The 26,565-nt window shown below is 66.4% G+C and overlaps 11 protein-coding genes and 1 non-coding gene across 12 annotated transcripts; 6 read left to right on the forward strand and 6 right to left on the reverse strand.

The window, feature by feature from the left end:
• Positions 1–204: 204 nt before the first annotated feature.
• Positions 205–1,588, reverse strand: V1510DRAFT_420735 (uncharacterized protein). The gene is made up of 9 exons (XM_066934499.1): positions 1,440–1,588; positions 1,327–1,408; positions 1,144–1,295; positions 1,061–1,112; positions 938–1,030; positions 847–907; positions 719–815; positions 621–687; positions 205–520 (listed from the first exon to the last, which is right to left on the reverse strand). Exons 1-9 carry the CDS (start codon positions 1,546–1,548, stop codon positions 316–318), a joined length of 918 nt encoding a protein of 305 aa, XP_066787546.1. The 5' UTR covers positions 1,549–1,588; the 3' UTR covers positions 205–315.
• Positions 1,589–2,141: 553 nt separating this feature from the next.
• Positions 2,142–8,028, reverse strand: V1510DRAFT_404327 (1,3-beta-glucan synthase component-domain-containing protein; the record flags this gene model as incomplete). Its single annotated transcript, XM_066932233.1, has 2 exons — positions 2,142–7,669; positions 7,704–8,028. 2 exons carry the CDS (start codon positions 8,026–8,028, stop codon positions 2,142–2,144), a joined length of 5,853 nt encoding a protein of 1,950 aa, XP_066787547.1.
• A 447-nt stretch (positions 8,029–8,475) lies between these two features.
• V1510DRAFT_420741 (uncharacterized protein) lies at positions 8,476–9,390 on the reverse strand. The gene is made up of 2 exons (XM_066934500.1): positions 9,305–9,390; positions 8,476–9,259 (listed from the first exon to the last, which is right to left on the reverse strand). Exon 2 carries the CDS (start codon positions 8,976–8,978, stop codon positions 8,715–8,717), a length of 264 nt encoding a protein of 87 aa, XP_066787548.1. The 5' UTR covers positions 8,979–9,259; positions 9,305–9,390; the 3' UTR covers positions 8,476–8,714.
• A 3,643-nt stretch (positions 9,391–13,033) lies between these two features.
• Positions 13,034–15,189, forward strand: V1510DRAFT_404328 (HORMA domain-containing protein; the record flags this gene model as incomplete). The annotated part of the gene is made up of 3 exons (XM_066932234.1): positions 13,034–13,158; positions 13,189–13,993; positions 14,026–15,189. 3 exons carry the CDS (start codon positions 13,034–13,036, stop codon positions 15,187–15,189), a joined length of 2,094 nt encoding a protein of 697 aa, XP_066787549.1.
• A 751-nt stretch (positions 15,190–15,940) lies between these two features.
• V1510DRAFT_420752 (eukaryotic translation initiation factor eIF2A-domain-containing protein) lies at positions 15,941–18,290 on the forward strand. The gene is made up of 3 exons (XM_066934501.1): positions 15,941–16,181; positions 16,350–16,491; positions 16,523–18,290. The coding sequence occupies exons 1-3, from the start codon at positions 16,157–16,159 to the stop codon at positions 18,180–18,182; spliced, it is 1,827 nt and encodes a 608-aa protein (XP_066787550.1). The 5' UTR covers positions 15,941–16,156; the 3' UTR covers positions 18,183–18,290.
• Positions 18,291–18,630: 340 nt separating this feature from the next.
• V1510DRAFT_420754 (uncharacterized protein) lies at positions 18,631–19,448 on the forward strand. The gene has a single exon (XM_066934502.1). It carries the CDS (start codon positions 18,723–18,725, stop codon positions 19,413–19,415), a length of 693 nt encoding a protein of 230 aa, XP_066787551.1. The 5' UTR covers positions 18,631–18,722; the 3' UTR covers positions 19,416–19,448.
• A 26-nt stretch (positions 19,449–19,474) lies between these two features.
• Positions 19,475–20,320, forward strand: V1510DRAFT_407938 (uncharacterized protein; the record flags this gene model as incomplete). Its single annotated transcript, XM_066932432.1, has 1 exon — positions 19,475–20,320. One exon carries the CDS (start codon positions 19,475–19,477, stop codon positions 20,318–20,320), a length of 846 nt encoding a protein of 281 aa, XP_066787552.1.
• A 147-nt stretch (positions 20,321–20,467) lies between these two features.
• Positions 20,468–20,540, reverse strand: V1510DRAFT_t205. The gene has a single exon. It is a non-coding gene; the product is annotated as a tRNA-Thr (tRNA).
• A 403-nt stretch (positions 20,541–20,943) lies between these two features.
• Positions 20,944–22,802, reverse strand: V1510DRAFT_449108 (uncharacterized protein). Its single transcript, XM_066935790.1, has 4 exons — positions 22,685–22,802; positions 22,307–22,601; positions 21,895–22,276; positions 20,944–21,864 (listed from the first exon to the last, which is right to left on the reverse strand). Exons 2-4 carry the CDS (start codon positions 22,595–22,597, stop codon positions 21,299–21,301), a joined length of 1,239 nt encoding a protein of 412 aa, XP_066787553.1. The 5' UTR covers positions 22,598–22,601; positions 22,685–22,802; the 3' UTR covers positions 20,944–21,298.
• Positions 22,803–23,089: 287 nt separating this feature from the next.
• Positions 23,090–24,094, forward strand: V1510DRAFT_420759 (OTU-domain-containing protein). Its single transcript, XM_066934503.1, has one exon. It carries the CDS (start codon positions 23,337–23,339, stop codon positions 23,922–23,924), a length of 588 nt encoding a protein of 195 aa, XP_066787554.1. The 5' UTR covers positions 23,090–23,336; the 3' UTR covers positions 23,925–24,094.
• A 3-nt stretch (positions 24,095–24,097) lies between these two features.
• V1510DRAFT_347191 (uncharacterized protein) lies at positions 24,098–24,548 on the reverse strand (the record flags this gene model as incomplete). Its single annotated transcript, XM_066930825.1, has 2 exons — positions 24,098–24,404; positions 24,508–24,548. Coding segments are annotated over 2 exons (348 nt in total), but the record flags the coding sequence as incomplete, so codon positions are not given.
• Positions 24,549–24,659: 111 nt separating this feature from the next.
• On the forward strand, positions 24,660–26,275 carry V1510DRAFT_420761 (regulator of chromosome condensation 1/beta-lactamase-inhibitor protein II). Its single transcript, XM_066934504.1, has 2 exons — positions 24,660–24,942; positions 24,973–26,275. The coding sequence occupies exon 2, from the start codon at positions 25,068–25,070 to the stop codon at positions 26,232–26,234; it is 1,167 nt and encodes a 388-aa protein (XP_066787556.1). The 5' UTR covers positions 24,660–24,942; positions 24,973–25,067; the 3' UTR covers positions 26,235–26,275.
• The last annotated feature ends 290 nt before the right edge of the window (positions 26,276–26,565 follow it).

Genomic DNA, 26,565 nt, shown 5'->3' on the forward strand with positions numbered 1-26,565 from the left:
GCTCGAAAACTGCCCAGTCCTCGTTCGGTACGCTCGCGAGAACACTTTCCCAGGAGGTTACCCACCCTGCGGTGGCGCCGCCGTCACCCGGTCACAATCACAGGCACGGCCGCGGCCCACGCCATCGGCGCGGCGAGGCCACGGCTGGATCGGCCGCGCGGCGGCGAGCTCTACGGTAGTGCTTACGGCGCGGGGCGCGCGGAATTGGGTGTACTGGCGGCGCGAACGCTCGTCGATTTACTATGGCGAAACCTAAACGGCCGATACCGCCTGCCGTGGCCCGCAGGCGCGTCGCGGCGCGGCGGCGCCAGGCACTCAGAGCAGCGGCAGCGCGGCGCGCTGCCACCAGGCCTTGAAGTCGACGTTGGACACGTCGATCCCGAGCGCGGCCAGACGGTCGCTCGAGAGGTGGCAGTCGTGCGGCCGGATGACGCCGGGCGTGGCCTCGAGCTCGTCGACGCGCACGAGGTGGTCCGTGGGCACGGCCATGAGCTCGGCGTAGAGCAGGCAGATCTCGTACCTGGGGTCAGCGGGTCCGAGCCGCATGCTGTGCGGCTGACAAACATCAGCCGCATGCCGTGCGGCGCGCAGCTCAGCCGCACGCCGTGCGGCGCACTTACTTGGTGTACTTCTGCTCCGAGCTGAAGTGCAGCACCGGCGGCACCGCCGCACCGGCAAGGATCGTTTCTGGCGTCAGCGCGCCCGCACGCACACGTACCCGAGAGGTCGCGCAGCACGCGCGCCACGTCGTCCACGTTGGTGGGGTACCGGACCGACCAGTTGTCCATGTCGACCTTGGGCTTCTTGGCCTCGTTCTGCGGTCAGCGCGGCTACACGCACACGTACCAGGACGACGTCCATCAAGATGTTGACCGCGGACTCGGCGTTGTACTCGGCCTTGCCGTACCTGGGTCAGCGGGTCTTGGCGCAGACTTACAGGACCGGCACGCGCAGCACGTGGCCGCGCGGGTTCTCGGCGCGCACGACGGTCTCGCCGTCGTACTTAGTCTCGCCGTACAGGTTGGTCGGACTGCGTCAGCGGCGTCGCCCAGCAGCGTACTTGGCCTTGTCCTCCGGCTGGTATGGCGGCTTTGATCCGTCAAATACGTAGTCTGCCGTCAGCCCGGCCGCGCGCCCGCGTACCCGTCGAGATGTAGATCAGCGGCACGTCCTGGGCCGCCGTGATCCGCGCCAGCTGCTCCGTCGCAAACACGTTCAGCTTCTTGGTGAGCTCGGGGTTCTTTGCGGCCACGTCCGGACGGCGCTCGGCCGCCGCGTGGATCACAATTGACGGCCTGCGGTCAGCGCGGCCTCGCACGCACGTACTTGACCTCCGCCACGAGCTTCTCGACCGCGGCCGTGTCGTTCAGATCGATCTTGACGATTCCGGCGCCGCCGCGCGAGTATCCTGGCGTCAGCTCGGCCGCACGCCGCCGTACCCGTTCCCACGATCTTCCATCCTTCCGTCGCCTCGAACTTGCGCACCACGGCGCGGCCCAGCAGGCCAGTCGCTCCAGTCAGCAGCACAGTCTTGTCCGTTCCCGCCATGTTTGGGGACTCGGGGGAAGAGGCCACGGGATATCTATTCTCCACAGTCACGTGACGTCGCGCCGGCTCGGCAGCACTGCCTATTCGGGACCACAGCCCGAGTAACAAGTAACACCGTTACCCGCCAGCCTAGCGCTCGCTAGTGCGCCGCACCCTGCGCGGCGCAAGCACCGAGCCACCGTTTTGAGAAATTTTAATGTATTTTGATTCGGACAGCTTTATAGCTCTGTACTATCGGCATTAAAGGGAGAAGTGAAAGCAAACTAGAACAACAATGAGAGCGGAATAAGGTCGGAAAGTCATATCATGTTATATACATACAAATTATTTTCCTTTCTTCCCTAGCACAGTCTCGCCGTGGCCGCCGGAGCCGCGTCGAGGCCGTGCCAGGTGCTCGGGCGCCTGTAAGTATGTGAAGTTGAAACGAAGTCTAAGCCCATCTAAAACAAAAGAACCAATAAAGCATATAAAGAAACATGAAGACCTATCCTTTCACAAAATAATAAACATATACATCATTCATATACATCCAAGAAAAAACTTGATCTCGAAGTAAAGCCTTTTCCTTAAATTGATATCGTAAAATTTTCGCCTTAGTCGTTCTTGTGAATCGTCACAGTCGACACGTGCGCGGCCGAGTACGCGCTCGAGTACGACGACCGGACCGCCGCCGGCGCGTTCGATCCAGTGTCGTTGTGGTTCTGGCCCGTGGGCTGGAACAGGCCGTCGAAGGTCGACGGCAGGTCGCTCGTGAACGAGTCGGGCACGTACTTGCCAGCCACGCACGGCGCAATGATCAGAGCCAGGAAGAGAATGAGCAGGACGAAGTACAGCGTAGCGTACTTGCGGACCATGCGCTTGCGCAGCTTGTTCTGCTTCAGCGAGAAGATCGGCGGGCGAATCTGTCTGCTCGGGCGCAGCCAGAACAGCATCATCGAGTGCCAGCGGTCGCAGTAGGGCAGCACCAGGATCGGCAGCTGCATGAAGAGCAGGGTGTGGCCGAGCAGGAAGTCGCTCGTGAACATGCTGAGCTCGACAATCTTGCAGACAAACTCGCGAGCGGGCTGCGTCCACGAGTGCCAGCCGAGGCCGGTGCCGTACCACTTGCCAGACCACCACGCGCGGTTCGAGTGGTCGTGCTTGAACTCACGCGTGAGGATGCACACCGTGATGACCTTGAAGAAGAATCTCTGGACGGCGAGCGACGCAATGACTCCGAGGAGCGCCTTGTTGAACTCCCAGCCCTGGAAGAACCACATGAGCTCGAAAAAGACGATCTGGACGATGACTGCGATCGCGTGCGCGACCGCCGCGAGCACGGCGCTCGTCTTCTTGCAGCAGAGCGACATGATCGGGCCGGCGCAGCACGCCATGGCGAAGAAGACCAGCAGCAGACCGGCGTTGATGGCAACCGGGCCAAAGGCGCAGATGGCCAGACGGAGCACAGAGTTGATCTCGCTCGCGTTCGACACACCGGTCTGGGCGTTGATGAAGAAGTAAGGAACGACAGCGGCAGCAGCGATGACAAGGGGTCCAACAATCTCAGCAAAGAACACGTTCGTGAACTTGGCGCGGGGAGAGTCGTTGCCAGCCTCGGAAACGTCTCCGAGCGTCTTGCGCTTGTAGCCAGTGATGCGCGTGCGCATCATGCGGCAGTAGCCAATCCACGAGTTCTTGTGCCACTTGGTGTTGCCGCGCGACAGCCAGCGAACAAAGTCTCTGTAGTCGATGAAGAAGTCGGTCCAGGCGAACTGGTGCGGGTTGTAGATGAACGGCGACTCGCACAGAGCGAAGAGCGACACCCAGAACCAAATCAGGGCAGCGTTCCACACCGTGCTCGTGGCGAACACCAGCATCAAGAACGAACGCGCACCAAAGTAGATCGACGACGACGCGAAACGCGAGTAGAGCACAGAGAACGGAATACGCGTGAAGGCAAATCCACGGCCGGTACCGATGTAGCGGGCACCACCGTACGACAAGTCAGTCAGCAGCGAGTTGGCGTAGATCTGACAGACAAACACCTCAAAGAACGGCGAGGTCGACATGAAGTGCTTGGCGAGACGGGTGGCAGCATGCCAGAAGCCACGCTCCATGATTTCCTGGACAACAAGCGGAACGAACGAGATGAAGAAGACGATGAAGATAGACAGGATACAACGCTCGACCCAGTGGACGACCGGAACAGTGTTGTAACATCCGATGGGCACCTGCGGGTCCGTGATGGGCGTGTTCTTGTCGTACCAACAGGGGATAGTCTCGTGAGCGAACGAACCAATGTTGAGCAGAACAATCATGAACAGCTGCACCGACAGAATGATGAACAGGTTGTTGATGTGGAAACCAGGGTGAGCATAGTAGAACGAGAGGAAGCGGTCAAGCGGCAGCTGCGTGCCCAGGTAGTAGTACTCGCGGGACAGCATCTGCTCGCCCATACCAGTTCCAATCTTGGTGGTGAAGTTCAGGATAGAGCCAAATCCAAGATCACGACCCTTACCGCACTGGTAGTACTCGCAGTGCTTGATTCTGCCACCGCGGATAAGAGCGTTCATACCGGCGTAGATGTCCTCGTTCAGGTGCAGACCCTTCTGGGCCTTGGAAACACCACCACGAGTCGTCATGAAGATACCGTTGAGGAAGTCAGGGTGACCGTAGTGGAGCTTTCCACCGATCTGAGCAAGCGTACGAGCAAACAGAGTACCGAACGTCTGTTCCTTTCCGGCAGCGATGTCACCAAGGACACCAATGTTCTCCGAGAAAATGTACTCACGGGCACCAAGAATGGCCACAGGGTTGAAGACCTCGTTGGTGACACCGGGCGTGTAGGGGTTGACGTTCTCGACGGTCATCTCCTCGAACTCAGCGAGAACGCTGCGGATCTTGAGACACTCCTCGAGGTAGTTGTCCTGGTTGGCGTCGATAAGCTGGATGTACTCTCCACGGTAGAAGATCAGGGCGTGGTTCTGGTTGTCACTCTTGCCGTCACCGAGAATCGGGTTGCCCGAAAGCTGGATGCGGAACTTGGGGCGGCGCTTGCCGTTCTCCATGATCTCGCAGTGGCCGTCGATCAGAGCAGAGAAGATGCGGGGCTCGTCGCCCTCGTTGAGCGGCGGCTCCTCATCCAGGTAGGCAATCTGCAGGTCGGGGTAGGCACGGAGCAGGAACTCGGTGTTCTCCATCTCATCGGGCTTGAACTTGGTGAGACGCTGCATCGAGATCAGGAACTTGAACTTGCGGCGGGCCATGCGCTCGAGCTCGCGCTCAAGCTTGTCGGTGTTTCCACCAAACATCTGGACAACCTCGGGGTTCTCAACACGGTACAGGAGCTTGATGGCACGGCTGTAGTTCATGAATCCGGAAACAGTGCGGTACAGGGTCTGGTAACGAAGCGACGCCCAGATACGGGTGCGCAGCGTGTACTCGGGAGCAGCAGTCTTGAAACCAACGCAGTAGAAAGGCAGGTCGTCAATCTTGCTCTTGACCGTGTCCTGCTCGTCCTTCTCCATGTTCATCGAGCTGGCGCCGTAGCCGCCAGTCTCCTCAGCCAGAATCTTGGTGTCCTTGACGAAGCAGTCCCACTCGGTCGGGTGCAGCTGCTTGAGGTACTCGAGCAGAGTCACACGGGCAAGCTGGTCATCCTCGCGGATGATCTCACGCAGCGACAGCAGAATCTTCTCACTGTAGTGGGGGACCAGAACAGTGAACGTCGGCATGTTGTCAACAGGCAGGGGCTCGGGGATCGGGGTCGACAGCGACTGCGCGAAGAAAGCGATACGACGCTCAGCCTCAGAGCCAGCCGGGAAGAACTCAGCCTTGAACGAGTGGTCCTCCTGCGCAATGAAGAAAGTGGGCGCACGCAGCGTGCGCTTGCCCTCCTGCTCAGACGGAACCTGGTGGTACAGGAGCTTCTGGACATGGTCAATGGCCAGCAGGTGCTCACGGTACATCGAGATGACAATAGCGTTCCAGATCTGGGAGATCAGCACCTTAGGCTTGTACTTGATCTCCATGTCGGTGGTAGCCAGGACCTTCGAGTAGATACGCTTAGGCAGGCGCGAGAAGATGTTTCTCCACGGGGTCCAGATCGAGACACCAAGGTAGAACGAGCGAGCGATCGAGAAAATGGTGTTCCAGATGATGTACCACAGGTACGAGTCAAGGAAGAACAGAACCAGGTCGGTAACAAACATCAGGATGAGGACGATGTGGGCCTGCTGGCGACAGAGAATGTTGCCAAAGTAGACCTCACCGACACAGCGGTCGAGCGTCATAGTCGACAGAACACGGATCGGGTCACGAAGCGAGAGCGTCAAGAACCAGTAAGACTCAATGTACTTGCACGCAAAGACACCGACCCAGAGACCGTACGACATCCACATGTCGTTGCCCTTGAGACGGGGGAACGACGCAGTGAAGGTCTGGTTGGCGACATAGTGACGGTTGTTCTTGTTGAGCAGCTTGCCGAACAGCGAAGACGGCGGCCACAGAGCAAAAAACAGGACAGTAGCGACAGCAATGAAGAACTGGACGATACTCAGAGTGAGTGCGCCCTTGTTCTTCTCATCCAGAGGAAGGAAACCAAAGATGTAAACCGAAGGAGCGAAGTTGATGATGAAAATCACAATCATGAGAATCAGGCGGCGGGTAAGGTGGCGGGCACCGGGCCACTGGCGCGGCACATAAGCCCACTCGGCGACGGTAGCGATAATGTTGATCAGGGACGCAACAGCACCTCCCAGGGCAACGGACGACCATCTCGACTGCGGCTGGGGGTAGTTGTTGATCATCTGGTTGTAGTCCTTGGTGTAGAGCGTGGGAGCGTTGTAGGCAGTGTAGAACCAGAACATCGAGACGTGGATAATCCAGATACGGTTGAAGTTGACCGCCAGATGGAACCACGAACGAGTCTCCTTGTAGGTCTTGAAGAAGACCTTCTTCCACTCAACCTCGACAAGCTTCGGGTAACGGTCCTGGGCCGGCAGGTCGACAAAGCGAGACCCGTCCTCAAGCACGATACGCTGGATGCCCTCAGGGTACCAGAACAGCTGGTTGATGTCGTCGTAACCAATGATCTTGTTGTGGTCGCGCTCGCGGCGGACGTACTTGCCATCAATGATCTGGTAGCCCTGGTTGCGGATGTACGAGTAGAGAGGAGTGATCACCTTGTTGAGGTAGCTGCCCTCCTCCTCCGGCTCGACACGGTTCTGGCACTCGGGCGACTGGAGGTAGTCGTCCGCGCACTTGAAAATGAAGCACAGCGCCTCAGGACAGAAGCGGACCTGGTTGGCCTCACCCCAGCAGAGCAGGTAGAGCGAAATCTGGCGACAACGGTCGTGCTGCGACAGCTGGTTCATCTTGGTCTTCCATCTGTACTCGGCGGCCTCGAGCGAGTTGTCGCCCTCGAGCTCCTCCAGCGTCTGCTGGGGGTTGGTGGGGTCGACCTCCTGGTTCTTCTGGGCCTTGCGGAACTTCTTCGACTTCTTGGTCGACTTGCCAATCTTCATGTTGCGGAAACCAACGGCATCGTCGAGGTCAAGGTGCGCGGCGAAATACCACTTGCGGTAGTTGGCGTTGTCGCCGCCGATGTAGTCGGCGTGCAGCGAAAGCAGAGCCTGGTTGGGGGTCATGCGGGACGCACGCGAGTCGAGCAGCGTCATGAAGTGGTCAAACATGTTGCGCATGCTGTCACGCTGGAAACCAAACTTGTTCGTCAGGTCGATGAAGATGTCCTCGATCTCCTCCTTGGACAGCGGAATCTGGTTGTCCGCAGTCCAGGCGGGGTACGGCTCGCGCGAGATCTGGGCGTTGGCGCCCATGTTCTGGTAGTCGAGGCCGTACACCGGGGTCGAGGCGCCCGACGAGCGGTTGCCATTGTACGAGACCTGCGACGGCGGGCGGTACGCGCGGCGGCCAGAGCCATTCTGGTAGGAATCACTCTGGTAACCGTTGTACTGCTCGTCACCGCGGCCGTAGTAGTCCATCTCGGCGGCGCGGGCCATATCCGAGCGCATGGTGAAGTCGCTGAACGTCTCCGAGTCCTCCTCAGAGTCGTGGCCGCGGCGCTTGCCCTTGGCGCGGGCTGCGTCGTACGGCACGTTGTGCTGGACCGCAGCAGGCGCTTCTGCCGGTCAGCGCCGCAGCGCGCACTCACTCACCATAGGCGTCGGCAGGGCTGGCCGGGTACGCATCCGCCGGGTACTCGCCGGCGTACTGGCCGTCATAGTATTCATTGCCTTGATCGGCATAGTTAGCTCCTTGCTGGTTGTAATACTGGTCGTCGTGGGAACCATCGTCGTAGTACTGCTTCGAGTCCGGAGCATACTGACCCTCATGGTACTGGCCCTGGTCCTCGTAGCCCGAGTACTGCTCGTAGTTCTCGTAGGGCTGGCCATGAGCGTACGCTTGGTCTGGGTAGTCATCCTCGTAGTAGCCACCGGCCGCTTGCGGCTGCTCGTCGTAGTGGTGACCCTGACGAGACATCTTGGCGATGGCGATGATATTTTTTGGTTTTGGAGCTGTTTATAAATGAGCGTTAGTCAAAATAAAAGGCATTTCAAAACAAAAACTTTGCGAACACAACACCCCCAAGTTCGTTGGAATGCACGCCAGCGCCCTAAGGCTAAATTGCCGTGCCCAACGCCGGGTTCCCAGACCACATACCTTTTGGCGGTTGTCAGTCCTGGTTCCTTTAGAGACAAATTATATAGAATGCTGGGGTCTCAAAGTCGCATGAAGAACAGACGATGCACAGCCGAGAGAGGGATGTCGCAAGTCGTACCGGCCTGTAGGTCAGCGCCTGCCACGAGCGATTGCGCGCCGGCGGGGTGCACACGGCCGTCGGTCGCCCGGCGACCGTTCAAACGAGCCGGCTGCCGGGCCAGCCGGCTGCGGTGCGTCCCCGGCACATTCCACCGTACTTACAAAACGAATGATCAAAAGAACTAGCGGGAACAAACGAAATGCAAACACGCCCGCTGAAAAACCGGCACCACGACCTCGTGCAGTTCGGAACACAACCTTCTCGTCGGCGATGATAAAACAAAAAAGAGAGAAGACTGTGAAGGGAGCTCACGACAACTAAAAAGAAATCGAGAGAAAATTAGGAATCAAACGAAATAAAAGAAAAATCGAAAGCGGAATAAGAAATGACCCAGAGCGAATGCAAGTTAAGTAACACCGAAGGGGAGCAGGAAACCGTAATAGAGCGTCGAAAGCTCCGACCGAAAAATGAAAAAAAAAAATAGCGAAATGGCTAGAAAGAGACAGACGCAAAAGGCAAATGCGTGCAGACGCAAGCAAACGCAAAGCCAAAATTCCAGCAGAGATAAAAAAAGAATTGACACTAGAGGGCCGCTAGGATGCGCACGGCAGAAAAGGGGAAGCCGACGCCTCTGCTGGCGGCGCACGCAGCACGGCGGCCGGAGTGCCATATCGAGAGAAGTCTGGAAGTGAATTTGCCTGGAAAGTGTAATTATCCTTTGGTACGAGGTACGCTACACCTTAATCTCGCGTTTCAGCACAAATTGAATTGCGTACCTCGAGGTACTCCCTGCACGGTAAGCGCGGTGCAGCAATAGTTGTGGCCAGAAACGCGAGCATATATGCGGTGTTGGGGCGCAAACGTCGCGCTGTGAGGCCTGGTTTCGTACCCAGACCAGCGCCACTCGGGGCTAGCGCATTATCAGATCGCGCACGCCGGGTGTACGTCGTGGTACGACTCAGGCTTTGACTTTGGGTGCTGATACGGACAACGTAGGGAGCGCGTTCACTATCCTGGTCGTGACGCAGGCGCATGCGGCGGCACGGCGCGCGCCGGCTGCAAGCGTGCACCGTGGCGAGAGGACGCGTTCGCGCATGCGGCCTGCGCGCCGGGCCGGCCGCGGCGGGTGCCGATCATCGGCCAGCTGGCGCCGCTGCACCTGCGGCCGGCGCGCCAAGGGCGGCGCGGGCGGTGCGGCCGCGGCCCAGGGGACAGGGGACGCGCCACGGCTGCTGCGGCGCAGGGCGCGCCCTGTGCGGCACAGTGTGGCGCAGCAGCCTTGGTGTGTGCTGCACAGCCACCTGCGCCACAGCTGACGGGTCCGCCGTGCGCGGCTGGCCAGGGCCGCCAGGGCGCGGCCGCGCGGCCCCCCTCGATGCGCAGTCGCAGCCGCCCGTCCGTCGGGCAGCGCGGCGCGAGCCCTGTCGGGGGCAAAAATACGCGCGCTGCGCCTGTGGGTACCGGCCTGTGGGGGGGAGGCACACACGCCCTGGCGCACGCCGTGCGATCGATCATGGTGTCTAGGGCGGTTCAGGCTAGGGTGAGTGGCGGCCGCTGCACGGCTTGCCTATATCTGGTGCGATTTAGGCGGCCAGGGCCCGCCAAAGTCTATTATTAGTAGCTGTCGGCGTGGTGCCAGCAGTTTCACCGCCGCTGCCCAAATAAGATTTTCTGGCGGAGGCGCTGGTCTGCATGGGATGGCGATAGTCTTCCACTAACCCTAGGTTATGCAAAGTTTACGCGTCTAGCTAACGGGGCTGGGGCTAGTGCACGCTATCTGCAGTAGCGTCCACACCACGGCGGTTGCTGTCGCGGCACGGAAATTGGGCACGCCGGGCGCAAGCGGCTCCGCCCATGGCCGAACCGGTCCTGGCGACGATTGGTCTGCGGCGCAGGGCAGACCGATGTGCGCCTGAGTCGGGCGAGCTGTGGCGCGGGGGGCGCAGAGTGCCCGTGGGCTAGCAAAGCGGCTGCGGCCGCCACTCGGCACCGACCGCAGTCGCTACCAGACACCGCGGCCCAGTTCAGAGTCCGCCTGGGCGCTCAGTCGGCCGGTCTACCCGGCGCGCGCCGCCAGCCGGTCCTCGGTCGTAGCTGCCCAGATGTCGCGGCGCGCGCCGTGGTCCGCCGGGCCGACGGCCAAGACGTCAGACCGGTGCCCCAACCCACGGATCGTCGGACACTAGCTCAATCGGACAGCCCGCAATTTGGGCCGTCCACGTCGGGTGCGACCCGGCCACGCCTCTAAAGCTGGCGCAGTACCCCTGTCCGATCGCGCACGCGGCCACACCCAGCGCAGCCGCCGCCCGGCCGTGCGCGCCCGCGCAGGCTGGCGGCCAACGGCAGCCGGCGAGCAGTGGCCGCTGCTGTCACGACATAACCTTAAGCGTGACATGCAGCAGCGCGTATGTACTAATGCACAGCTGCCTGAGCTAACCTGCATAGGACTAAGTCCACGCACGCTGGCCCTGTCGGCAATTCCTTCTCTGCCGGCGGCCGCAGGGCGAGTCGCACCGCAGCAGCGTGGCGCGCGGCGCGCTGTGGCCGCGGCGCGCCGGGCGCGCGGTGCGCGTGGGCCGCAACTGCCGGTCCGCCGGGGCCCGCCCGTCCGCCAGGGAACGGCGACACTGTTGCCACTGCGCTCGGGCCGCGCCGCACGCCTACTACACGTGACGTGCGCGCGGTGTGTGACGCCGCGGGCGCTGCGGCTCCCATTGGCCGTCGCCGGCCGGTTGTGTGGGTCGTCGCGGGCGCTGCTGGGCGTCCGCCGGCCTCAGCCGGATGCCTGCGCCGCCCGTGCCGGCTTTGCGCGACGCCCTCTCCGCGCCGTCGCTTACGCGACCAATTGCCGCCGATCCCACCAGGCGGCTCTGGCAGCTTACGGCACTAGGAGGCATAGCGCGGGCCGCCCGGCTGTGTCGAACGCCGCTGGCTCAGATTCTAGTCTAGCGGCCCCAGTCCCGGGCAGGCTACTGCCTGCAGATATATTGCAGCGGCGCTAATGCGCGTGTGTGCAGTAGGCGCATGCGACTGCGGCTAGCAGCAGATCCAGACTGGATCGTGGGGAAATTAAGGCACTACGGGCGCCGGCGCGCGCGCGACGTCCACTCATAGCCGGGCGCGACAAGGGGTACTGCGGCGCGTGGTCCCCTGCCGGCGGACCCCTCGTTCCCCTCTCAGCGCTAGGCCGTTTTCCGGCCGCCGTAAACCCTCCGCGCCCGGCCGAGCTGTTGGGCCGGCCGGTGTGGTCCGCGGCCCACCACGCGGCCCGCGGGTGCCAATGGCGGCTGCGAAGGCGCTGGCTGCCGCCGCCAATCGCCGCCGCACGGCACGCCGAGCGCGCTGGCACCGGCAGGCTAGTGTGCCAAGCGTGGCGCAGACTCTGCCAGAGCGCTGTTCCGCCGTAGCCGACGCCGTTCGCTACGCGCCCAGGGCCTGCGCGCGACAGACGCCAAAGTCACGTGCCGGCCCTTGTGTGTTGCAAAGCCTTGTGGACGCGTCGTGTGGCTGGTGCCGCGGCGATCAACGGTCTGGCAGCTAGTGGTGCCGGCACGCGCCAGCGCGTGCCGGCCGGCGCGTGCCGGTCGGCGCGCACCGCCGCGTGACGACGCGATCGGTCGTGGACCGCCATGTCGTCATTGCGTGCCGTACATCCTGTGGCTGCAGCAGCCGGCCTGGCCACCGATCTGGATCACGAGCTGGCCGTGACCGACTGTGAGCGTCGCGCGTCGCCCGGCCTGACCCGGGTACCACCGCGTGAGGCGGGTACGACGCGCGCCACGCAGCGTGCGACCCAGGCGCGCAGGCCGCGCTGAGACCGCGTCCGGACCGCATTGCGTCTGCTCGTGCTACACTCTGACGCGGCGGTCTGCGGTACTCGTGTGACTCTGTGACCGAGTCCGGACTGGCTGCGCGTCGGTATCCGTCCGCTACGCCGGCCAGCCCTTGCGCCAGCGTCCTGGTCGGGTCAAACTTCGCCGCTCAGCAAAGAGCGCGCAGTACCAAGACAAGCTTGTTGCTGCCAAGCCTCGCGCCGTGGCCGGTCGGGCCAGGATATTACGTGCTCGGCACTGTTTGGCTCCCAGGCTTGGATCTGCGGCCAGATCAGCGCCGCACGTAGCGACGCGCGGTTCCGGTGCCACCGGACTCGGTCCGCGGTCCGACGCTGGCCGCGAGTCCAGTCAGTCCATAGTCCTGGACCCGCCGCCGGTCTATCAAACATCGCCAGCCTGATCTCTTGCTCTCACGCAAACTTCGCTCTTCACGCCAGGCCCGGGGCCACGACCGACACCGACAAAATCAGCAAGGGACAGTCTTTTACGGTAAGTTGAGAGGGCCGCCAAGCGAGACGGGCACGGGGCTCGGCGCTGCGCTGCCGACGGCGAATTCAGTCGAAGGCCGCAGCTGCTTCCGGCCAATTCGCCGCGGCACCGGTCGCAGATCGGGCAGTAGTAGTGCGCGAGGTCCCTGAGGCCTCTCGGGTGGTCGGCGGGAGGCAAGGAGGCTCGCGACGCCCAAGCAGCCGCGCGGCGTTCGCGTAGCCCTCGGCTCGGCTGTCAGCCTGATCTACTCAGTGCCAGGTCTCTGGGAGCAGGGCGCCTCCCGGCGGGCTGAACGCTTGCCGACAGCGTCTACACACGCGCCGTCGATGCAGCAACTACGCTAGGGGGGGTGGGGGCTGGCCAGGGAATGCAATCTCGGTTGGAAGCTGACGAGCAGATCGGGATGGCCGAGCAATCGAGCACGAACGACGGCGGCGAGCAGCAGAGCGCGTACACGACGGCCGCACAGTCGCAGGATATGGTGCAGACGCTGATGGGGGCTGCGTTTGGGTGCCTGACGTTTCTAAGGTACACGCACGCTGGACGCGCTGACACCAGGGGCCTATTTGCGGACGACAATTACATCGACGAACGGTTTGTGGCGGTGGGCGGGCCGCGAGACCACGTGCGGCTAAAGAAACTGGTGCGCGGGCGGTCGACCGAGGCAGACACACTGCTGGACTGGCTCGAGCGTGGCGTGTATGACGCGCTGGACCGCCGGTATCTGAAGGCTGTGGCGCTATCGATCTACGCGCAGGCGGACGCGCCACACGACGCGCTCGAGACGTACACGTTTAGCGTGGCGTACCGGTGCGGGGACGCGACCGGGCTGGCGATCGAGAACGGTCACGGCGAACGCGTTGAGGTCGGTGTGGAGCCGGCGGCCGTCCGGCGGTCGCTGCAGGCCATGATTCGGCGGTTCATAGTGATCACGCAGGACCTGCCGCCACTGCCAGACGACCGGTACGTGACCCTGCGGCTCGTGTTTACGGAGACCACGCCGGCGAGCTACCAGCCGCCCGGGTTCTGCGACACTGACGGCGAGCCGGCCATGCATCTCCGACTGTACGCAGACGAGGAGCTGGCACGGCATCACGTCGGCACGCTGGCGACCGGGTGGCACGCCGTGTCGGTACGGGTAGCGAGCGTGCCGGCGCGGGTGCCGGACGGCGGCCGCGGCAGCCAGAAGCGCGTCAAGGTGCACGCCGCGCTGGACGACGTTACCGAGCCGTCGTGGGCACCGGCCGCGCAGTTGCCAGCACAGACGCCGGCGCGGGTGCCGTCGCGGGCCCAGGCGCCGGCAGAGTCCGCGCGGACGCCGGCGGGCGCCGTCGAGCAGACCCGACGTGAGCTGCGGCAGATGGTAGGTGTGGCGGTGGCCAGGCTGACGCGCAGTTCGAGTCTCCATGCCAGCCGGACAGTGTGCTGGACACCATGCCGCTCGATTCGCCGAGCCAGGCCGCCCCCTACATGCAGGTACAGGCGTCGCAGGGCGACGGCCGGACCAAGGCGGCGGAGTGGGCGCGGCGGGCTCAGGGGCCACCGACGCCGCCGTCAACGCTGCCGGCGCGCGCGCGCGGCACAGCCGCGAGCGAGTCGGCGCGGAGCCAGGCAGAGCGCGCGCGCGCGGACGAGCGTGCGCGGACACCGGCGCCGACGCCGGCCGCCACGCCGGCCATGCCCACGCCGGCCATGCCCGCGCCGTCGCGGCTGCTGCCGACCGCACCCAAGAGCGTCTATACCACGAGCCGTAGCCAGGCGGCCAAGGCGCGGCGGCGGTCGGGATCGACGGCGTCGATCGCGTCCGCGACCGCGCCCGCCAAGCCCGTCGGATCCCAGCGTCGTCGGCCCGGCACGGCCGACTCGGACGAGGACATCACGACGTGCGAGTGCGGCAACGTCGACGACGCCAAGCTCGACGTCGTCCAGTGCGATGACTGCGGGTTCTGGAAGCACCTGCACTGCTACGGCTTCACCAACGCGCGCGACAAGCTTCTGCGCAACGACTTCCACTGCTTCTCGTGCCACCCCGAGCGGCTGGCGCCGGCGTCGCTCGCCGATCTGCGCCTGCTGTTCTTCTTCCGACGCACGCTCAAGCTGCTGTGGCTGCGGCAGCAGAACCTGCGCGATCTCGGCGAGCTGGCGCGCGCGCTCGGCTGCGACGAGCGCGAGCTGCAGCCAGTCCTCGAGCTGCTGCGCCACGAGCGCGTCATTGAGATCCACGACCAGCGCCGCGAGCACTCGCGCAAGGCCTCGGCCGCAAACATACCCGTCGTCAACCGGGCGGCGGCGCTGTGGCGCGACCTGCACAGCCGCTACTTCCGCGCGTCCGCCGACACGGCCGCACTGGCGCTGTCGGTCGCGCGCACGGTCCGCCGCGCGCCGGATCTCCTGCCCTCGTCCGACGACCCTGACGCCAGCCTGGACGCCCACGTGTACGACGTCGACGACTCGAGCGACATCGAGCAGACGCCGGTGCACCGCCGCATGGACGCGGCCCCGCGGTCGACCTACGGGTCCAAAGAGATACCTAATACCCGCGTGCGCGACCGCCGCTGATACCCGAACACTGATACCGATTTTGGCCACTTGCTTCTGTACCATAATGCATTGCTAGAAGAGCCACGGCCGGCATATAGCCGCCGGCGCCCCATGTAGCCGCATATAGCCGCACGAGCCTCTCGCGGGTCTGTCGACCCAGGCCGCACACAAAGCCGCAGGCATACACCCGCCGGGCCCCCGCAGACGCGTCCGCCGGGTAGCACCGCAGGCCGTACCCGGTGGCTCGCTCCGCAATGGTACCCGAGGCCCATTCCGCAGTGGTACCCGGCGGCCCGCGGCCCCCGACCCGCTCCAACAGCCTGGTCCCTGGGCCGTCCCTCAGGCGCATCGCGTAGCCGCAGGTCAGCCACCGCACCTGCGTTCTGGTACGTCCGGCACCCGCTGCCGCTAGCGGCGCGGCCGCAACCCCGAGCCGTCTAGCGTGTCCGCCGTTGCCTGACGTTGCCCCTAGTCACTCCTGAGGTCGAACCGTCCCGTGCGCCACGTTTCCAGGCCGCGCCAGCAGCGCAGCGGCCGGCCCGATCGCCTCGCTGCAGTCGCCAGAGCCACGGGCGGTCGCTCCAGCCGCAGCCCCCGGCGCCGGCGCCCGGCTTCGGGTTTGGCCGCCGTATGGTTGCTGCGGCGGCCGCGGCGTGGTGGTCGTAGCCGACGCCCACACCAGGTCCACACGGACCACCCACCACCAAACAGCAGCCTGCGCCGGCAGCGGCCGCGGCTGTACACGTAGCCCCGATCCGGAGCCTGCCGGGCGTAGAAAGGCCGCGGCCGACGCGTGGTCGTGTGAACCGCGGCGGCGGCTACGGCCGTGGGCGTGGTGAGGCAAATTTTCACCTCGATCGTTTCTGCTCTCTGTTCGGATTCCCCCGTCGAGACGTTTTATCCGCGTTCACAGCGGCATCGAAGCAGAAGCAGTCAATTCGCGAGAGCGGGATTGGCAAGAGCACGAGAGGCGACAAGGAGCAAGATGGCGCCGATTAACCAGTTTTTCTGTACGTGGATGGCGGCGATAGTGGGCGCGCGCAGAACGGCGCGGACGCGGACGCGGCGGCGGGCGGCGGCGGGCGCGGGAGCGGGCCGGCGCCGCCAGCAGGCGCCGCGGGTGCGGCCGCGGCCGCGATGGGCGCGCGGGCGATGCGTGCGCAGGCGCTGACAGGCAGATCGGACGAGCAAGTCCATCGGGCTGACCGAGTCGGTCCCCGTGTACGAGGACATCGAGGCGTTCGACAAGCCGAGCGGCAACATGCGGGTGTGCGTGTACTCGCCCGACGGCAAGTACTTTGCGTACGCCTCGGCGGAGGAGTAAGTGGAGCGGCGGCGGCGCTGACGGCAGCGTCAAGGTGGTCGACGCCGAGAGCGGGGCCACGCGGCAGGTGATTCCGGCGGCGAACGTGTACGAGATCGGGTTCTCGCCGCGGTCGACGTACATGACGACGTGGGAGCGGCAGGTCAAGGCCGAGGAGGGCCAGGCGGCGCACCAGAACTTCAAGGTGTGGAACGTGGCGTCGGCGGAGCTGGTGACGGCGTTCAGCCAAAAGAGCCAGACGCTGGGCGCGCTGCAGTTCACGTTCGACGAGAAGTACTGCGCGCGGCTGGTGACGAACGAGCTGCACCTGTTTGAGAGCGCCAAGGTGGGCGCGGCGCCGATGAGCCGGATCCGTGCCGAGGGCGCGTCCACGTTCTCGATCTCGGGCGGCCAGAACTACCACATCGCGATCTTTGTGCCGGAGCGCAAGGGCAAGCCGGGCGTGCTGCAGGTCTACAAGGTGCTCAACGCGGCGCTGCCGATCGTGACCAAGAACTTCTTCAAGGCCGAGCGGGTCGTGCTCAAGTGGAACAAGCTGGGCACGTCGCTGCTGATCTGGACCCAGACCGAGGTCGACCAGACCGGCAAGAGCTACTACGGCGAGTCGACGCTGTACCTGACGGGCATCACGACCAACTTTGACTGCCGCATCTCGCTGGACAAGGAGGGCCCGATCTACGACGTGGCGTGGTCGCCCGACTCGCGCGAGTTCGGCGTCGTCTACGGCTACATGCCGGCGACGACGACCATCTTCAACACGCGCGGCGACGTCGTGCGCCACCTGCCGTCGGGCCCGCGCAACACGATCCTGTACTCGCCGCACGGCCGCTTTGTGCTGCTCGCGGGCTTTGGCAACCTCCAGGGCGCCGTCGACATCTACGACCGCAGCAAGACGTTCGAGAAGGTCACGTCGATCGACGCGTCCAACGCCAGCCTGTGCGAGTGGTGCCCGGACGGCCGCCACCTGCTGACGGCGACGACGTCGCCGCGGCTGCGCGTCGACAACGGCGTGCGCATCTGGCACGTCACCGGCAAGCTCATCTACGCGCGCGAGATGCACGAGCTGTTTGCGGCCGCCTGGCGCCCGCTGCCGGTCGAGTCGTTCCCGATCCGCACCGTGATCTCGCCCGCGCCCGCGCCGCACGACTCGGCCGCCAGCCTGACCCAGAAGGCCCCGGTCAAGGCCGCCGGCGCGTACCGGCCGCCGCACCAGCGCGGCGCCGGCTCCGCGTTCAAGAAGACGGACGAGGGCGGCCTGGCCTCGCTCGAGGCCAACCTCGCCGCCGGCGTTCACCGCTCGGCGCGCACCAAGGCCGTCCCGGGCGCGGCCCCGGCCGAGCCCGCTCCGGTCGAGGAGCCGCTGTCCAAGGCCGCGCTCAAGAACAAGAAGAAGCGCGAGGCCAAGAAGGCCCGCGACACCGCCGAGGCTGAGCCCGAGCCCGAGCAGACCCCTGAGCCCGCCGCGGAGTCGGCCCCGCTCACCGTCGGCGGCACCGTTGTGCCCACCGGCGTCATTGCGCCGGCCGACGAGAAGAAGTTCCGCGGCCTGATGAAGAAGCTACGCGCCATCGAGGACCTCAAGGCCCGCCAGGGCCGCGGCGACAAGCTCGAGGAGACCCAGCTTACCAAGATCACGACCGAGCCGGCCATCCGCAGTGATCTCGCTGCGCTGGGCTGGCGCGGCTAGGCTGGCTGCTGCCGCCGGCCGCTGACCGCGACTGTACTTTACTAGTCTAATGGACTGCACGACCGGATCTGTGGCGCAGGTGGCGCGATGCGCCTGCGGAGAGTGTGGCCGTGTGCTGCGGCTATATGCTGCGGGTGCATGAGAGCCGGACGGCGACACGACGCGTCTCGCGGCGGCTGTATGCGGCTATATGAGCTTGCGGCTACTCGCGGCTACTTGTGGCTATATGAGCTTGCGGCTACTTGCGGCTTCATGGCGCAACGAGGCCCCCAGCGTCAACGTAGACCCTAGGGCAGTCGCCGGCGCACGACTATCAATTGCTGCCGGCGGGCCCAGCCCTCAACGGGTTCGCCCCCGGGGACTCGCGATGCGGCTATATGCGGCAATATGCGGTTGTATGCGGCTATATCGTCCCGCCGGTCTCTCTTCGCTCCGTAGACGACGCCCCTACAGTAGCTACAGACTGTGCCCCCGGCCAACCGCCCACAGGGCCCGCCCCCAGCGCGGCCGCCGCCGAACCCTCGCCCCTCAGGCGGCTATATGCTGCGAGCACGCGTTCCAAGTCTCGGCCCCGCACGCACGTGGACTGGGCACCGTGACGATCCACCCCGGTGGACGCCGCGTGTCGGACTGTCACACGTCCGTGCGAGCCGTGGGTTGCCAGGCCGGTCCGCACCGGCCCGGCCAAGGCACACGTCGCTAATTGAACCGGTCCGAGTGGTGTGGCGTGGCGGACGATTTGTTCCTGGCCCGCGTTTGTTTTTGGGAACGGTGATTTCGGTAGTTTGGCGCCGTTGGCAACTCGACCGCGTCGATCGGAATCGGGCCGGAACGGCCACCACAGCGCGCGGTCAGCATGCAAACAACGGCCGGCGGCCGGCGGACGCAGGCTGGGCACGCGGGGACGTGTATATGGGGGTTGGGGGCTCGCGGCGGCGCGAGCGACGGTTAACGGTCACAGACGCAGCGCAGACATGTACCAATTGGCACGACCACGGGCGGCGGAGGGCCAGGACGCGCGCGCGGACAGCCCGGAGAGCATCGGCAGCCCGGCAGAGGGTGCCGGGCTGGCGCCGGAGCGCGCGGATCCGCCGTCGGACGAGTCCGAGTGCGAGAGCGAGGCCGACAACGGGCGCGCCGGCAAGCGGCGCTGGTCAGCCCGGCACGAGTGGTCGTCGGGCGAGAGCCCGTCCGAGTCCGACTCGGACTCGAGCGTGTCCGGCCGGCGCCTGAAGCGGCTGCGGTGCTCGACGCGGCGGGCCAAGCACCGGCTGGCGGCGCTGTCGGCGACGATGACGCTGTCGCTGTCGTCGTCGTCCGCGTCGGACGCCGAGAGCCCGATCACACCGCTGACGGCGTTCTCGGCGACGCCGGACGACGCCGGCTCGCCCAAGGCCGCGCCGCCGCGCGTGTCGCGGTCGGCGTCGCCGATCGAGGGCTGTTTCCGCGGCCGCGGCCGCGACACCATCACGCTCGACAAGCCGCTGATGGCCGACTACCTGGCCGCGCAGGTCGACGAGCGCCGCGAGCGCGAGCCGCAGTTCCTGTTCAACCAGGACGGCGACGCGCCCGGCGCCGACGCGTCATACTACGCGGCCGCGTGGCCGAACCTGTTTGCTGGCCGCCGCGGCGCCATGGCCTCGATCGAGGACGACTGCGCGGCCATGCAGCGCATGAACGACACCGTTCTCGACTACTACGACTCGGACTCGGCCATCATGAACCACCAGATCCCGCTGTCGGACTATGTCGGCGACTTTGTCAAGGTCTACGACGACAACGTCGAGGACACGACCGTCAACTTTGTGCTCTACGACGCGGTTCTCAAGATCCAGCCCCAGCTCCAGATCGACTGCGAGCTGTTCATGCGCAAGTGCAAGCGCCTGCTCGCGCGCGCCCGCGCGCCCCCGGCCGACGCCTCGTTTGCGTCCACCAGCGCCTGCGCCTTTGACCCGCTCTCGACCCTGCCGTTTGTCGACCCGCCGCGCGCCCAGCTGTCGGACGACGACGCCATCGACCTCGTCCTGGCCTCGGCCACCGACGAGAATCTCTACCTGGCCGACCGCGAGACCCTGGTCAAGCTCGGCGACATAGCCCGCGCTGCCATCCACGCCTGCGAGCGCTCTCTCAAGATCTAGTGTACATAGGAATTCATCGGCTCGGCATATAACCGCATAGCCGCACAGCCGCATAGCCGCACAACCTCGCTGCCGCGCTGACGAGCCCGGACGTCGCCGTCCTGGCAGGGGCAGCCGGCGCCGAAGAAGCCGATAAAAAAAAATAATTGCCTCCAAACGGATTTGAACCGTTGATCTCGTCATTACTAGTGACGCGCCTTACCAACTTGGCCATAGAGGCTTCTTATTTACAATACGCGACGGATGGCTTCAACAGTGACAGTTGCGGCGCCCGCCCGCACCAGCTCGCTGGCCGGACTACGTCACGAGCCACTGGCGGCTTTATGCGGCTATATGCTCGTGGGCGGTTGACGAGCCTCCGGCGGCGACTCCGTCGAGGGTAGCTGCCCTTCGGGCAGAAGCCGCCGCCTGCAGGGCTAGGCAGAGCGGCGCCGGCGCTCGTTGGTCTGCAGCGGTGGCGGACGTGTGCGGCTATATGGGTGCGGCTATATGCCCGCGATGGCTGACGAGCCTCCGGCGGCGACTCCGTCGAGGGTAGCTGCCCTTCGGGCAGAAACCGCCGCCTGCAGGGCTAGGCAGAGCGGCGCCGGCGCTCGTTGCTCTGCAGCGGTGGCGGACGTGTGCGGCTATATGGGTGCGGCTATATGCCCGCGATGGCTGGCGAGCCTCCGGCGGCGACTCCGTCGAGGGTAGTTGCCCTTCGGGCGGAAGGCGCCGTCTAGCAGAGCGTCTGCCCATACAGTCGCAGCTGCCAAACGCATGCTGTACGAGGTCGGCGGTTCAGCGGCTATATGCTCACAGCTGGACGGCGCCTCCCCGGCCGGCTCCGGCGCAGATAGCTGCCTGTCGGGCGGCGTCCCCGCATAGTCTCGGCGGAGTCGTCGCCGCACCCGCCACACATATAGCCGCATACAACCGCATATAGCCGCACACAGCCGCACACAGCCGCCGTGGCCAGTAGCTGAAAAACAACATGCATTACTTGCCGCGCAGGTCGACTATCTTGTAGGGCAGCCCGTCCCGGATCGAGACGTGCCCGGACGGCCGGCCGGCCTGCGTGTAGATGTTCTTCTCCGGATGCGGGTGGAACAGGCCCGGGGCCCGGCAGTCGCTGACCACGCCGATGCCCGGCGGATCCGTCAGGCGGAAGACACCCCACGACGGCTCGTGCCGCGGCGCGCACACTACCGCGATGGACTCGGGCAGCATGAGCTGGTACGAGTTCTGGGTGTGCAGGTCTACCGACGACAGAAAGCAGGTCTGGGTCGGGTGCGTGTGAATCCAGCCCAGGGTGAACAGGTCGTGCTGGTCCAGGTACTCGAACAGGGCCTCCTCGTTCTTGGTCGCGCACGTGTCGCTGGTCGAGTCCTGGTCGGGAATGACGAGCGAGGTGACGAAGAAGGCGTTGCGGTTGAGCTTGCCGCACAGAATGCCGCACGTCTCGAGCTTGCGGGCCGTGTTGGGCGCGGCCAGGTCGAGGAACGCCGCGCGGAGGTCCGCCGGCAGGTACAGCGTGCGCAGGGGCGACCCGCCCTCGGTTTTGGCTGGCGTCAGCGCGTCCGCCGGCAACTTACATGTGGTCCGGTGCTCGACCACGCGCGCAGCCGTCGGCGGCGCCGGCGGCGGCCGCGGCGGCAGCGCCGGCACGGCCGGGGAGTCCAGGCTCGGGTACGCCACGGGCTCGGCAGGCTCGGCGGGCGCAGTCTCGGCGCGCGGCGGGGGCGGACGCGGCAGTAGCTCCGGGTGGTTGGCCACGGCGAGGTCGTCGATGGCGCCGAGGCCGGGCCGGTCGTCAATCGGCGGCGCGGGCCGCGCGGCGCGCTCCGTCTGCCGCCGCAGCTGCTCCAGCTCGTCGCGCCGGCGGGCCGTCTCGCGCTCGCGCGCCTCGGCCTCGCGGTTCAGCTGCGTGATGGTCGCCCGCAGCTCCTCCAGCCGCGCGAGCACCGGCTTGATTTCCTGCCGTCAGCGCGCCCGCGCGCCACCCACCTTCATCAGGCCCGTCACCAGCTTCTTGCCGGCCGCGGTCTTGGCCTCGGGGTGCGTCCACAGCGAGTTGACCACGAGCTGGGCGTACCGGTAGTACAGCACGTACGCCTGGCCGACCTGCTGTTCGCCGTCGTAGATCCGCGCCTGCTTCATCAGCGCGCCCGCCGAGTGCGCCCAGTGCCGGAGCGAGATCGTGGCATTGAACTCGTACGCCATGGCCTTGTCCACGAGCTCGCTGATCGGCACCGGCACGTACGCGGCGGCCGCGGGGGACTCGGTGCGGTCGCTCATGGGTCTGCGGTCAGCGGCCGGCTGGCGGGCGACGCGGCGGCGGCGGCCGCGGCCCCGGCGACCGCCCCTGCCGCGCGCCGGACTCACCTGCGGCGCCTGGGGCGCAGAAACGGCGGTGGCGGCGAGGTCGTCTGCGTGGAGTTGCGGGCTGGGATTTTGCCCACGTCACTTGCAACGTCACCGGCCGCCCGCAGCCGACACTCGACCACTGCGCGCCCACGCCTGGCCCGGACCGCGCCAAAGTCGGCGTGAACGACGATCCCAGCGAGCGAGAGCGGCTGGCGGAAGCTGAGTGCGAGCGGCGATAGCGTGCGCGCGCAAGATGCGGTTGAAGATCCGCCTGCCGACAGGCACCCACATCCTCGAACTGGCCGCGGACGCGTCCGTGGACGACCTGCAGGCGCAGATCATGAGCGTCGCCGCCGAGTACGCGCCGGATGCGTTCGAGCTGCGTGGCGGGTTCCCGCCGCGGCCGCTGCCGCCGAGCGGAGGGCTGGCGGCGGCCGGCGTCCGTTCGGGCGACCAGATCGTCGCCATCGCGCGCGACGGCGCCGCAAGCGGCCCGGGCGCCGCGGCCGCGTCCCCCGCGGCGTCGCCGCCGCCCGTGGTCGCGGCCACGCGGCCGCCGCCGCCGGTGCCGGCCGCGTCGCGCCCCCAGAGCACCCGCCAGGCCTTCCTGGACGCGTCCGGCCCCCCCGAGGTCCCCTGCGGCGACGACTCGCTGCTCGTGCTGCGCGTCATGGAGGACGACAACTCGTGCCTCTTCCGTGCGGTCGGCTACGCGCTGCTGCGCAATCTGGACACCATGCACGAGCTGCGCTCGCTGGTCGCATCCGCCATCCAGGCCGACCCCGTGCAGTTTTCGGACGCCATGCTCGACCGGCCGCGCGACCAGTACGTGCAGTGGATCCAGACGCCGAACGCGTGGGGCGGGGCCATCGAGATGTTCATCCTGGCGTCGCACTTCGACGTCACGATCTGCTCCATGGACGTCCAGTCCGGCCGCGTCGACCGGTTTAACCCCGGCCGGCCCACGTTCGTGCTGGTGGTGTACTCGGGCATCCACTACGACGCCGTGGCGCTGACGCCGGCGTCGGGCGCGCCGGCCGAGCTCGACACGACCGTGTTCACGGACAACTACGTGGGCGAGATGGTGCTGGCGGCGGCGGCCGATCTGGCGGCTGCGCTGCGCCAGAAGCACTACTACACCAACACCAACGACGGCCGGTTCCGGTGCGACGACTGTGGCACGGTGCTCCACAACGAGAAGGACATTGCGGCGCACACGCGCCAGACGGGGCACGCTCGGCTGAGCGAGTGCAGCTAGGCAGAAAGAATGCATTAAAACGGGATCGCAGCGTCCGGCGCGGCGCCCGGCTCGTCGGCGGCGTCGGCGGCGTCGGCTGCGGCGCCGGCTGCGGCGTCGGCCATGTCGGCGTCCTGGACGGCGGCGGCAGCTTCGGCCGCGGCCTCGGCCGCGGCGGCGTCCTCGGCCGCGCGCTCGGCCGCCGTGCGCTCACGCGCCACCCGGTTCTCCTCGACGAACGCCATGTAGCTGACGACGCCGACGCCGGCGGCCGCGTCCGCCTCGGCCTGGCTGTACGGCTGCTCGCGCAGCATCCGTACCCGCCGCTTGTGGTTCTTTCCGCGCCGGTGGACCTTGTCGGCGGCGGCGGTCTCGAAGTACTTGGCGCAGTCGACGCAGTAGTGCTGGCCGAGCCCGGGCTTGTCCTCGTCCACGGGCTGGTTGCGCAGGAGCGCGCGCGAGTCCCTGGTCGCGATGTCCTTGGACACCTGGTCGAGGTCCCTGAGGTCAGCGATCTGGCCGGGACGGCGCGGGGGGGCGGCCGAGCCGGCGCGGCTGCGCGCGCCGGCCGCGCCGGAACCCGCGGGGGGCGTCTGCGGCTCACCTGGTCCGTCTCTTGGTCTTGGAGCGTCTGATCGATCCCATCGCGGCGTGGGCGCTGCTGGGCGCGGCCGGGCATGAAAAACTTCTCCCAGTTACCCGGCTATCACCAACTTTTGCGCGCGAATTTTCACCGACCGCCGCGCAATGGCGTTTCCCCGACTTTCGCAGCTCCTGGCCGCCGCGCGGCGCCCGGCAACCCGGGCGGCGGCCGGCCGCGCGGCCGACGTGCCGCGCAGCGGCCCGCCCGGCGCCGGTGTGCTCGGCCGCGCTGCCGGCGCCGTGCGCTCTGTTTCCTCCGCCGGTCCGGCCGCCGGCGCCAGCCCGCACCGGCGCCGCGCGCCGCTCTGGGCGGCGGCGGCGGCCGGCGCCATCGGCACGGCTGTCCTGGCGGCCACGCTTGGCACGGCCGTGGCCGAGACCGCGGAGCCCGTCCGAGGTAAGTCCGTCCGAGGCGGCTCTGACCCAGTCTTTGCCTGGGGATCCAACCGGCACCGCGTGGTCGCCCCCGACAGCGACGAGCGCGTCGTCAAGGCGCCGCGGGCGCTGTCCTTCTTCGACGGCATGGCGCTGCGCGACCTCGTCCTCGGCGAGACCGTCGGCGTCGCGGTCACGGCCCGCGGCGACGTCGTCCAATGGGGCGACGGCTACGACGCGGCCGCCCGGCAGCCCGAGGTCACGCTCGCCGGCAAGAACGTGTCGCGCGCGGTGATCTCCGGCGGATGCGTGTACGCGCTGGCCGCCAAGGGCGACCGCGTGTGGGTTCTGCCGGCGGCCAAGGCGGACCCGACGCCCGCCCGCTCGTTCGCGCCCGCGCTCGGCCGCCGCGAGACAGTCACCGCGCTCGAGGCCGGCGACGCGCACCTGGTTGCGCTCACCAGCGCCGGCCGCGTGTTCACGGCGCTGACCGGGCTGGCGCCGGTGACGTCGACCGAGGGCCAGCTGGGCGTGCCCGTCCTCCTCGACGGGTCCTCGACGGCTGAGCCCAACGAGTTCTACCTCGTGCATTCCCTGGCCGCCGTCGACGCCGTGCAGGTCGCCGCCGGCGCCCACCACACGCTCGTGCGGTCCGCGGACGGCGCCGTGTGGTCGTTCGGCGAGAACTCGCACGGCCAGCTGGGCTTCGACTACACGGACGCGACCGCATTCGTGCCGGTCCCGACCGAGGTCCCGTTCGACCTCAAGTACCGGCGCCGGGTGCACGCCGCGGTGGACTACATCGCGGCCGGCGCCAACCAGAGCTTCTTCCGCGTCGCCCGCTCGGATGTGCCGGCCAAGGACCTCTGGGTGTCGGGCGACGGCCTCTTTGGCCAGCACGGCACCGGCCGCTTCGCGCACGTCCTGGGCCGGCCGTCGGTGGTCCGGGCGATCACCGACCTCTCCGAGTACTCCGAGGCCGACCGCGCGCTCGTCCCGATCCCGCTCCGGTACCTGTCGATTGGCCCGACCCACGTTGCCGCGGCCTTTGACAACGCGCCCGACCCAGACCACACGCCCGCGGGCGGCCACTCGGGCCGCATCGTCTCGGTCTGGGGCGGCAACGAGTCGTACCAGCTCGGCACCGGCAAGCGCAACAACGTGGCCGTGCCGGTGGCGCCGCTCGATCTGGCCGCCGACCGCTCGGCCAACTCGCGGCTCGTGCTGCCGACGGTGCGCACGCGAGCCGGCGTTCTCGAGTCGACCGTGGTGGCCGGGCACCTGGCCACGGCCGTCTACTGCCGGCCGACGTGAAATGTACATAGCTCTCCAAGACACACCCGCATATAGCCGCATATAGCCGCCCTGGCGCCACGCCGTCGCTGGCCCGGCAGCGCCGCCCGCCGCCGGGCGCGCTCGGCCGAGTCGCGGCGGCGACGCACCCAGCGGCCGCCGTAGCGGCAATTAGCAGCCGCCGTAGCCGCATATAGCCGCCGGGCTGGGAACGGCCGTCGCGTCAGCGGCACGAGCCGGCGGCCAGCCTGGGCGATGACACGCTCCGGCGCACGTTCCGGCGCACGTTCCGGCGCGCCACGCTGACGTGCGCCGCCGGGCCGCGACTCGGTCAGCCTGCGCGCCGCGTCAG

The sequence above is a fragment of the Dipodascopsis tothii genome (assembly GCF_038497935.1).
Source record: "Dipodascopsis tothii strain CBS 759.85 unplaced genomic scaffold V1510scaffold_27, whole genome shotgun sequence".
NCBI lineage: Eukaryota > Fungi > Ascomycota > Lipomycetes > Lipomycetales > Lipomycetaceae > Neoaidaea > Neoaidaea tothii.

Coding starts and splice junctions, on each gene's coding strand:
- V1510DRAFT_420759 (XM_066934503.1), top strand. CDS start 23,337: ATGGAGGACGACAACTCGTGCCTCTTCCGTGCGGTCGGCTACGCGCTG.
- V1510DRAFT_420761 (XM_066934504.1), top strand. CDS start 25,068: ATGGCGCTGCGCGACCTCGTCCTCGGCGAGACCGTCGGCGTCGCGGTC.
- V1510DRAFT_420752 (XM_066934501.1), top strand. CDS start 16,157: ATGGCGCCGATTAACCAGTTTTTCT. Junction 16,182..16,349: donor GCCGATTAACCAGTTTTTCT/GTACGTGGATGG, acceptor GCTGACAGGCAG/ATCGGACGAGCAAGTCCATC. Junction 16,492..16,522: donor GCGTACGCCTCGGCGGAGGA/GTAAGTGGAGCG, acceptor CGCTGACGGCAG/CGTCAAGGTGGTCGACGCCG.
- V1510DRAFT_449108 (XM_066935790.1), bottom strand. CDS start 22,597: ATGAGCGACCGCACCGAGTCCCCCGCGGCCGCCGCGTACGTGCCGGTG. Junction 22,277..22,306: donor TGGTGACGGGCCTGATGAAG/GTGGGTGGCGCG, acceptor CGCTGACGGCAG/GAAATCAAGCCGGTGCTCGC. Junction 21,865..21,894: donor GGTCGAGCACCGGACCACAT/GTAAGTTGCCGG, acceptor CGCTGACGCCAG/CCAAAACCGAGGGCGGGTCG.
- V1510DRAFT_420741 (XM_066934500.1), bottom strand. CDS start 8,978: ATGGCACTCCGGCCGCCGTGCTGCGTGCGCCGCCAGCAGAGGCGTCGG.
- V1510DRAFT_420735 (XM_066934499.1), bottom strand. CDS start 1,548: ATGGCGGGAACGGACAAGACTGTGCTGCTGACTGGAGCGACTGGCCTG. Junction 1,031..1,060: donor CAGCCGGAGGACAAGGCCAA/GTACGCTGCTGG, acceptor CCGCTGACGCAG/TCCGACCAACCTGTACGGCG. Junction 521..620: donor TCGGAGCAGAAGTACACCAA/GTAAGTGCGCCG, acceptor CGCTGACCCCAG/GTACGAGATCTGCCTGCTCT.
- V1510DRAFT_420754 (XM_066934502.1), top strand. CDS start 18,723: ATGCTGCGAGCACGCGTTCCAAGTCTCGGCCCCGCACGCACGTGGACT.